This window comes from Camponotus floridanus, unplaced genomic scaffold (assembly GCF_003227725.1).
Source record: "Camponotus floridanus strain SB8 unplaced genomic scaffold, Cflo_v7.5 scaffold113, whole genome shotgun sequence".
NCBI lineage: Eukaryota > Metazoa > Arthropoda > Insecta > Hymenoptera > Formicidae > Camponotus > Camponotus floridanus.
In genome coordinates, this window is record NW_020229230.1 from 265,559 (window position 1) to 276,953 (window position 11,395).

The 11,395-nt window shown below is 29.1% G+C and overlaps 1 protein-coding gene across 2 annotated transcripts; it reads right to left on the reverse strand.

Annotated features, from left to right (window-relative positions):
• Positions 1 to 280: 280 nt before the first annotated feature.
• On the reverse strand, positions 281 to 8,272 carry LOC105252091 (dynein regulatory complex protein 11). 2 transcript variants are annotated; one of them, XM_025414942.1, is made up of 10 exons: positions 7,509 to 8,270; positions 6,157 to 6,367; positions 5,523 to 5,800; positions 4,853 to 5,162; positions 4,262 to 4,546; positions 3,055 to 3,299; positions 2,395 to 2,682; positions 1,494 to 1,586; positions 1,288 to 1,405; positions 281 to 614 (listed from the first exon to the last, which is right to left on the reverse strand). In XM_025414942.1, the coding sequence occupies exons 1-10, from the start codon at positions 8,010 to 8,012 to the stop codon at positions 505 to 507; spliced, it is 2,442 nt and encodes an 813-aa protein (XP_025270727.1). In that variant the 5' UTR covers positions 8,013 to 8,270; the 3' UTR covers positions 281 to 504. The 2 variants fall into 2 exon arrangements, with proteins under 2 accessions (XP_025270727.1, XP_025270729.1); XM_025414944.1 differs by lacking the exons at positions 281 to 614; positions 1,288 to 1,405 and having other exon boundaries at positions 1,500 to 1,599; positions 7,509 to 8,272.
• Between the last annotated feature and the right edge of the window lie 3,123 nt (positions 8,273 to 11,395).

Below are 11,395 nucleotides of genomic sequence, written 5' to 3' on the forward strand. Positions count from 1 at the left end.
GCGATCATGTGTTCGTGATTTTTATCCAGTATAAATCCAGATAGGTATTCACTCGGAAAGAATTGTGCAAAATGAATGATCTATTTTTTATACGACAAAGAGCGAATTAATATAATTAATAAAAACAATAATAGTACAAAATGTAAACTCCCATAAAGAAGACTCACATTTTTCATGTCTTATTTTCATGTATTATAGTTTTTTCATGTATAATTATCATATCACATTATATCTTATAATTTTTTCATGTATAATTATCATTCCATCTCAACGAATGCAGTAATATTTTTATTACTTTTTGTAACGTTACAGACTAAACAAAAGTTAGCGCTAAATTAATTTTGTTAAAGCAGAAAACTTGCATTGTTTCAATGTTTACAACAAAAGAATAGTTTATTGAGATTATTTTTTTATTCTTTTCTATTCGCCTTTTCTATTGATAAATATATTATAGAAACATCGCATCAATAATCGTTTGATATATGAACCTTATTTATACGAAATTTATTTTCCTCTTTTCTTTTTTTGTAATTCATTGGCTTCATTTAATTTTTCGAGTTCCAATTCAAGAGCTTTTTGTTTCCGCCGACAGGTTGGCGTTTTGAAAAACCAAGCTGTAATGTTATATTTAAAGAATCTTGATGAAAGTCATACAAATAAAAGAATGGATCAACATATCTAAATATATGTCTATACATATATATTTGTGTATATATTTATGGACATGTATGATTTTAACAAATTATTCCAATATATTTATATATATATAAATATATTGGAATAATTATATATATATATATATATAATTTTATTATAATATAATATAATATATAATATAATATAATATAATATAATTAAATAATATAATATAAATAATATAATAATATAATAATATTAATATTATTATATAATATATAATATTAATATATAATATTAATAAATAATATAATATAATATATAATATAATATAATTTTTATTATATATATATATATATAAATTAATATATATTAATATATATATAATTATTAATAAAAATTAATAACATATATATTAATAAATTAATAATTAATTAATAATATATATTAATAAATTAATAATTAATTAATAATAATATATATAATTAGTAATATATATATATATATATATAAATATATATATATATATATATATATATATACATATAAAATATTGAAAGAAAAATTATTAATGAAATAAATCTTTAAGACATTTTTGAGCGATATGCATTTATCACACATATATACAGATATATACAGATTGTTACAAACCTAGAAACGCATCTTCCTCTTCGCGATACACTGGATCCTTGAAACTCAACGCATTTACCAATTCAGCATGTGTTAAAGGATGAGTTCGTAGTTGTACCATACGTTTCGTAGTCATCATCTAATAATAATAAAGAAAATATTAAATCAAAGATGACATTATGTAAATGTATGTCAAATAAAAATTTGTAATTTAAATTGTCGTTAACCTCGTTAATCGTTGCTAAAACAGTACCGACTGTGAAACCGTCACACGCTTTAGTTATAGCTGATGTATCAAATTGACGATTAATACCAGAGTACTAAAAAAAAATACTGTAAGATTTAAGATAAAAGAAATTATTAATTTTCAACATAAGTCTTATTTTTTCTAAAATGCAAATATACAGGGTGTCAGGGTGTCAGAAAAAATACTTTATTATAGTGTTTTGAAAACCTCGAGAGCTTTTCAAAACACTATAATAAAGTATTTTTTCATTGAGTATTTTTTGAGTTATGGGGCTTGAAATCATTTCTTAATTTTTATATAAATCATAAAATATCTTGTAAAATATTCATTTTTCGATTATCTTACCTTAATACTTTCATGTACAAAATAATGAGAGGGATCAATTGGTGTAAAGAAAACACATAATTGTTTCGAAAATAAAAATGTAATTAATTGCAAATTATATATTTTTTTTTCGAAACAATTATGTGTTTTCTTTACATCAATTGATTCCTCTCATTATTTTGTACATAAAAATATTAAGATAAGATAATTGAAAAATGAATATTTTATTAGATATTTTATGTAAAATTAAGAGAGTATTTCAAGTCTCATAATTCGAAAAGTACTAAATGAAAAAATACTTTATCATAGTTGTTTTGAAAAGCTCTCGAGATAAGTAAGAACTTTTTTGGGAAGAGATTGCCCTGATAGCCTGTATATAAAGTAAAATATATAAAGTGATATTATTGTACAGAAGACTAATAATATAATGTAATACTTAATAAGTAGCTCTATGCAAAATATATTATTATATCTTTAATTATTTCCAATTGATGTAAAAAATTCTTATTTTTGTAATCTGTTAATTCTAGTCTGCGTAGTAAAAATAATATCTTTACTTTGTACAATAAATCTTTCCATATCAAAGACACAGTGCCATAATCCGGTCTAGGAATGTAAATGATTTTATCGTAAGTCTGATACAAGAGTTTTTGATCGCCGTCCCAAGGTTTATTGGATGTTCCGATAAGCAGAATTCTATCCTCACCCACGATACTCTTGACGAGCTTTGGTAGATCTTTTCTTAAACGTTTCGGATCGGTCTTATCCGTTTTTGGTACTTTTTTTACAAACGGCTTTTCTGCGTCATCCATAAAAATCACTGACGGCTGCAGCAATCGTGATACCTTTGACAATAAAAAATTGTCCGAATATTATACGTACGTTTCCTAGATGAATAATTGTTTAAATATACGCTCATGACTGTCCAAATAAAAAAATCTTCGTAAATTAACAGAAATTGCACAAGATAAATAATTCGAAGACAATATTATTACTTAATTGTTCATAAATTTTCATAATGCGAGAAGCCCAGTTTATCAGAGCATCTTTACACCATCCACTTGTAACTTCATATGTCACCTTATGAATAAAGATTAATATATGAATTATATATGAATCAAGTACCCAAAAAATGTCAAATATTTTCCAAAATTCTAAATAAAATTATTCAAAATTCGTGTTTAATCGGATAATATTTTTATACTTCCGATACAAACCTTCGAGATTAAATGAACGAGCATGATCAATCCTGATTTGCCGGGATACTTGCCGGCGATATTTACTGGCGTGATGTCGAAGAGCGTAGCTCCGAGTTCCGTACAGATTGCATTCACCAGCAATTTTTTGCCGCTACCGTGCGGACCAGCTATCAGAACAGATCGTACTAATGGTGTGAATTCTCTCAGGGCTTGATTGCCCAGCGGAAGTATGCAGTATTCGGCAATTAATTGCCTTATGTCACCTGACAATTCGATTAATTCTTATAAAGCATATGCTTTAAATTCGAAAAGATTTTATTTTATAATCAAATTCTTCGTAAATTTAAGGATGTTTTGTATGTACAATCCTAGCAAAAAGTAACTGAAAATTAATATTGACGAATATCCATTTTTGGTGTATTTTGAGTATGAGAAATTGTGTGGAATATTATAATAGCTACAGAGCAGAGATGTATTTTTTTAATATTTATTGCATTTTTACTGAAATATTCCGAATTTTGTAATCGAAATGATTAACTTTTCAGACAGAGAATTTCGTCTTGTGACACATACATGGCTAACTTCATTGAATTATATTTAATATCTTTTTAACCAGTTAGTTACTTGTATAATATTATTTGACCAAATATTTCCTCTGTATTTAAACTTTTGCAAATTTTAAACAAATTCTGAATATTATTTCCACGTGTTGTTGTCATTTGAATCGATGTGGTTATACGTTTCCCATAAAAACACATGTTAATTCGGTGCAAATTAAAATTCTTATAACTTGTGAATCCTTATAACTTAGTGAATCGATTTAAAAATTGTACTGAAGATTCTAAACATATGTAAGGACATTCTGTACAATTTTTATGAAATTCACAATATTTTGAAAATACATACAAAACATCTTTAAAGAATACTTCTTTTCCAGTGAAAAAAGAAGAAGGAAACTTTTATTTGTTGCAGTAGAAATAATATAATTAAAATTAATTAGTATCTATTGAAAGTAAGAATAAATTATGTTTCTTATATATATTACTATTATGTATACAATATAATATAATGATCTTGGAATTAAAATAATATATTAAATTGTAATTAAAATAATATATTAAATAATATTCAAATAATAATTAAATAATATTAAAATATTTAAAAAATATATTAAATTGGAATTAAAATAAAATATTAAATTTAAATATTATATATTCAAGTGTACCAAGCGCTGGAAGAGGATCTTTCTCCTTCATACGAAGATCATAATTCACGAATGATTTTTCGCCCTTGAATTCATCCAAGGAAACTTCGCGGTGAAGTTTAATAATACCCTGCATGAGAAGTTCTTCGAAAAGGGACTCGGTTGTTCTATCGGGCGTCAGATCTTTCTCTTTCTTTCTCTTATTTTTCTTCCCGCTTCTGCGAATACGTTTCTGTGGCTTTTTCGCGCGTTTCCCCTTGAATCCTCTGTCTCTGTCTAACGCAGCTTGAAGAGCCTCTATATCGCCTAATTATCGCATTGACAGATGAGTCATATGCTGTCGATAAGCTGGCTTGAATTTTGCATAATATAAATAATTTTTAATGAACACAATAAAAAATAAATAGTTGTTATGTCGAGTATTGCATAAATTTGCATGCTAAGGAAATTCGAATGCTCGTTTTTCAAAAAGATTGAAATAAAGTGAAAAATATTTGGAAATAAAAATTTGTAAAACGTAAAACATGCTTATTTAAATCGAGTGGAGATGCTAATCCTTTCAATTTTCATCTTTGTAAAGAATTCTTATCTTTTGACCTATCGATATCTTACCTCTCATCGTCTGATCCACTACTATTCTAACTTCGTCTTCGACTTCTCTCGTTTTCTCCGCTTCTATCATGTCGTTATAAGGTAGCTGCATCGGGTTCGCGGATTCATCCTTGTCCCTCCAGACGTCCTGATACTCCTGATTTGCGTGAATCAATTCCGGTAGGAAGTTGGAAGGGACCGATTTAAATCCTAGATCCGTCTCATCCTCCGACTGTTCCGTTTCGCTATCTTTCTTCGATTTCGAGCGTTTCGATTTCTTCGATTCTTTCGATGATACCACTGTTGATTTGCTCACGGTACTCTCAGTTCCCTGTAACAAGACAGTAGTTTTGAAACCTAGCAGAATTAATTTAGGTAAATTATAAAATACTTGGATATACAATAAACTAAATAATTCAGAAACATAATGCCTTTCGTATTAATTGATAAATTTGATAATCGAACATTTCGTTCAAATTTTATACAATGTAATTTTGAGTTCCTCGGTTATTGAGCTTACCAATTAATAAAAAGACATTACGTTGCTGAATTGTTCAGTTGGAAAGTAAACAATCAAAGGAATTAAATACGATAAAAAGGATTACGATAGAAATTAATATTCAACCTGTACATATAGTTTTGATTATCCTTATATCCTTCAGTGCTTTCATATTCGCATGTAATACTTTACCTGTCTGCTGAAAATCATGCGCGAACCACCGCTTTCGGCGGATGGTAAATCGGGTATTTTTCCAGTTTGTTGAAAATAAGTGTCGATCCAATTTCGAATTTCACTCCTGATATTTTCCTCCATGATAGCGCTCCTTTCGTTGCGAATTCTCTCTTTCGCTCCAAATATCAGATTCTGGTATTGTTGTTGAAAATTCAATTGCTTTTCGTATCTCTGCTGCTTCAATCTTTCCGCTTGTCTGGCATTTTCCGTAATTATTTGACTAGGTTGCAGCATTCCTTTAGTTAACATGTTAATATGTATATTGAAATAAAACAGTACTAAATGTCACTAAATGTGTTTGCTTCCTTTTATCGAAACATGTGCTTCAAAAAATACACTTGAGACAATATTGGAATTATTTGTACGTATGTGTTATTATTTTAATTATACATTATTATTGGAATTATTCGTATGTATGCATTATTTTATAAAGCAGGATATAAATCTCATTAAATAAGTCTTTTATTTACATTCTGATTTTTAATTTTCTTCTTCGTTTTCCGCACAAAAGAAAGACAGACTATTAGATTGGACCATTATATTTTATCCAATAGACAATAATTCAGATTTAAAAATCGTCATTTTTTAGTACCTATTAACAGCATCTCCTCGAGGCGTCTCTTGCGAACGTGGCATCTAGTGATATATCCTTTCCATACTTTCTGAATTTTCAATGCTGCGAGTTTTTCGCCCGTATCATCTTCATCAACGATTTCTGGTTTAGTAGTTGATCTTTCTTTCATCTTACGAATTTCTTTCATAAACTGATATCTCAATCTACCTTGTCTTGCTCGTTCGTGAGCCTAGAATATTATATATTAACATTTACGGGCGGTATAGTAAGTCAAAAATAAATTTAAAGCGACACATTGGTGTGTGTGTGTGTGTGTGTGTGTGTGTGTGTGTGTGTGTGTGTGTACATTGAAAAGAAAACTTCTGGTAAACCTGTGAAATGCATTTTTTGAAATAATTAGCTTTTATCATCAATAATAACAAAATATTTAGTAATTATAAACATTTTAAAAAAACATATTTTATGTTTAAGGATGTTAATAAAGAAAATTGTACAAAATGTCTTTACATATGTTTAGAATTTTTAATACAATTTTTAAATCGATTCACTAAAGCGTTCACAAGTTATAAGGATTTTAATTTGAACCAAATTAACATGTTCTAATTAACGTGTTCTTATGGGAAACGTATAACCACATCGATTCAAATGACAACAACACGTGGAAATAATATTCAGAATTTGTTTAAAATTTGCAAAAGTTTAAATACAGAGGAAATATTTGGTCAAATAATATTATACAAGTATTACCTGGTTAAAAAGATATTAAATATAATTTAATGAAGTTAGCCATTGTATCTGTCACAAGGCGAAATTCTCTGTCAAAAGTTAATCATTTCGATTAACAAAATTCGGAATATTTCAGTAAAAACGCAATAAATATTAAAAAAATACATCTCTGCACTGTGGCTAAGATCAAATTGTAATATTCTACACAATTTCTTACTTAAAATACACCAAAAGTGGATATTCGTCAATATTGATTTTCAGCTACTTTTTGCTGAGAGTGTACATATAAAACATCCTTAATTGAGTCTATTAAATGTTGATATTAATGATGATAAAGTAGGTAATAATATTTTAATTGTGCATCATTGTCGATTACATAAATATGTTATGAAAAAAATATTTATGAGATATTAAAAATTAATATTTTCTAAATTATGAATATTATAAATTATAAATTAATATTTTATATTAATATTAATATTAATATAATAATTATATTTATATTAATATTTATATATTAATATTTTATAAATTATGAATATTATAAATTAATTTTTCGTAGAACTGTGCATTGAAACAGCTTTTCTTCGAAGAGCCAGATATATAATTATGAGCCTCGATTCTTTTTAGAATCTTCGCGATACCTGAATAAGTCGTATAGCCTGCGACTCGGTGATTTTTTTCGGCACGACAGCCTCGTGAAGGGCGCCCAAATTTCGAAGCGTATCCTCAATAAATTTCCGTCTCTCCGCAATTTCTTCAGCACGTTCGCGTCTATAATACCTCGGTATCTGGATCTCCGCTTCCTGCGGTGTCACCCCGCACTCGAGCAAGACGTCGTCGCAATAGCTGTGCTCCGACAGATCGATATTGACCAGATCGTGCTTGAGCTCCAACATCCTGCCCAGACTCGCGTTCAACGATCTCTTGAGCAGCAGACGTTTCTGCGGTTGTATCATCTGATCGTAACATTGTTCGAGTTTGTTGCAGATGAGGATGTATCGGACGTACAAGGACGAGACGACGTCGTGCGCCTTCTTACGATCCTTTTGCGGCTTCGCGCCCTGGAGCACCGTATCCGCCTGGACCGTCTCCGCGAGCAACGCCTGAGTCTCTCTCCAGAGCTCGTCATACGTCGCATTCGACATTCTTCTTTGATAAGCGCAAACTTGCGAAATTCACATAAGGTCCGTCATCGACCGTTATAGCTAACTTGTCGGTTTCCTGGCAACTGATGACATCATGGGGTAGAAATCATACGTGACAGACAAACGGAGGGCAAGTCGGAAACATTCCCTGGCTTATTAGAGTACTGAAAGGGGGAATTTAAAAATAAATGAAAGAGAATCCGGAAATCCATATAATGTAAAATAAAATCGTGCAAGTATAATTAATCCTGCTAATCCTCTTTTCTATAACTTTGAAAGGACGTACGAATATTTCTTTTTTATTTGTATTTTACAAATTTTCATATTGGAAAATGAAAAATTTGGCAAAAAGAATAATAATTTAAATATTTAAAATAAAAAATAATAAAATATCATTATTAAATTATTAGTAGTATATAATAAGATAGTGGATAATAAAATAATTAAATTATTAGTAGTATATAATAAGATAATGGATAATAAAATAGTGGATAATAAAATTTAAGATAATAAAATAGTAGATAATAAAATTTAAATATTTCAAATAAAAAATAAAAATAATAAAATATTAAATTATTAATAGTTTTTTCGAGTGAAGTAGGTTCGATCGTTCGCTCCGAGAGTGACTAAACTCAATTTGTCATAAACATACATATGTTCGACTAAAAAATGAGTCTTGAATTTTTTTGATTAATATAAGTAATATATTAATGATATAAATAATATAAGATATCTCACTTGACTATTTCGACCTTAAAATATAAAATTCTTTCTGTCTATCGATCAAACGCTTACTCGAAGCATTTTGTTGATTAATCTTAATCATCCAAGTATCTCTATCCAAGGAGAACAAGAAAAAATGTCAATATCAATTTATATTGATTAAATTTACATCAAGCCTGGTCAATTTGACATCTTATTGATGTCAAATTAACATAATACATTAATGATATAAGTAATATAAAATACATCTCACTTGACAATACAAGATAAATCTCTCTATTTTAACTTTAAAACAAAATTCTTTTTGACCAATCAATCAAACGCTTACTCAAAGCATTTCATTGATTAATTATCCAAGTACCTTTCAAGAAGAACAAGAAAAAATGTTAAACATATCAATTTATGTTGACCAAATTTACATCAAGTCTGAACCAAAAATTGACGTCACTTTGACCTTATTTTGATTTTTTCTCGGATTAGTAACTCGAGGTGCCATTAATCTGTCTTGGAGTGATCAAATTTCACTCGAAAACGCTGTAAGAGCGCTATAAGTTATAACGTATTTTAAAAATAAAACGAATGACCCGAATACATTTAAAAAAAATGAAGAGAAAATACCAAAATTATGCGTCGTACAATATAAAAAAAATGCTGTAACATTTGAATAGAAATTTGATGATAGATTCGCGACTTCGAGTCTCTCGATTTATCTTCCATATTCAAGCAAGGTTATTTTATTTATATATTTTACATATTTCATTTTATTTATATATTTATATATTTTATTTTATATATATTTTCATATTTATTGACAGTTGAAGATACCTAGACGTAAAGGTGGATTTTCTGAAAGAAGGGATATTGCTTTCAGATTCCACGCAATTTATTATTTCACATTTTATTATATTATATTATATTTTATATATATTTTTATATTTATTGACAGTTGAAGAAACCTAGGTGTAAAGGTGGATTTTTTTAAGCATCAGGATTATATACAGCCTTATATGTACTTGCAAGTAATTGTAGAGAGCTGTATGACATCATAAGTAAAAGCACCGAGGTATTAACGAAAAATAGACAACACCTGGACAATGTGTTGGAAACGTTGGAACTCCAACAGCACTCGTTAGGAATCCTGGCGGTACTTTGTGCGAAATTTTCGTTACCTAATTCTAATGGGAATAACCCGGATGCACACAGGGTGTTGTTCAATCAAGTTCAGGAGTTCATTATCGGATGTAACGGAGAGCAAGTTAGATTTGCACCAGATGTATGTAAGTATGTCAAACCTTCTGTCACAAACTTGATCAATCATTGTTATATTGACTGTAATTCTTATATGTAACAAGTTAAATGCATAATCAAATTAAATATATAATCAAATTTTTTGTTAAGAAGCTTCTCATGCTTAGGATTTGTGCTTAATATGCATAGATACATGTTAATGTTAAGAAACAAGTTTTCTTAAAACATATGCTCTTAGACAAAATTAACGCATAATTTTTTTTTCACTTTTTCTTTAAAATTTTTCGTTAAAATTTAAATGTGAGCTTTTAAAAAAAAAGTGAATAAAAAAATGATGCGTTAATTTTGTCCAAAAGTATATATGAGTTTGCAAAAATTTTATTGACAGAATTAAATTCGAAGACTGTGTTACAAATACATTTTTAATTTGGAATAGTACATTGATTATGCTAATTATTTTGCAAAATAAAAATTTATGAATTTTGTCTATAATATTGAAAGAGCTTTTTCAAGTATCTACACTGATCTAAATATTTAAATGTCTCGCGAAGATTTTGAATTTTCCTAAAATATTTATGATACACTTCATTATCCAATCACATTTATTCTTTATGACGATGTATAATATTAATCTAAATATATTTTACAGATGCAGAATTATGTCACTTGTTCACACAGAGTTTGGTGGAGTTGAAAACGCCATTACGAAGAATCGATTTGTTATGTTGCGCGATACGCAAGATACGATTGTTTGAAAGTCAGTTGACCTCAATACACGCCGATCTTTGCCAACTAAGTCTTCTGGCCAAGTGCTTTAAGCCTCGAATTTCTTGATGTAGATATCACGAGCATTAGTCAAGAGGGAGATCAGTTCGACTCGAGATACTTTCTACTGTATTATGTCCACAAGCGGATGTTCAGTGGATGTACAATGGATATCCTTGTGCTATCTGGGCACTGGTGCTACCGGCATTTCGTGCACATAGCACGGAACAAAACCAGAAACTGTGCACATTATATATTATCCTCCGTGAACATTCATGGAATGGCTTTGTAGTTCATGTCGACGTTTTCAATGTTCGTAGAGGGAGTATCGCTTTCAGGAATCATCTAAAAGCAGGCCATGATACTTCTCAGTCTTCTCTCTGATACCAAGGCTGTGTTCCAAAATTCACTGCCAGTACTGAAAATCTATAGTGTACGTCACGTAAACTATAGATTTTCATTAGTGGCAGTGAATTTTGGAACGCAGCCCAAGAAGGAGCATAGGTGCTAAAGGCTATAGCACACACTTTCCATAAGACATAACAATAAGGTTTCGACCAATCACGTTGCTCAATTTGGTTACGGACGGCCAAATTGAGCAACGCGATTGGTCGAAACCTTACTGTCATGTCTTATGGAAAGTGTGT

What these genes read in the sequence shown, in the direction of transcription:
- LOC105252091 (XM_025414942.1), bottom strand. Translation starts at nt 8,012, where the DNA reads ATGTCGAATGCGACGTATGACGAGCTCTGGAGAGAGACTCAGGCGTTG. An exon ending in AGATCCTCTTCCAGCGCTTG is followed by an intron (nt 3,300 to 4,261) that starts GTACACTTGAAT and finishes TCGAATTGTCAG; the next exon opens with GTGACATAAGGCAATTAATT. An exon ending in TTTTAGCAACGATTAACGAG is followed by an intron (nt 1,406 to 1,493) that starts GTTAACGACAAT and finishes TATTATTATTAG; the next exon opens with ATGATGACTACGAAACGTAT.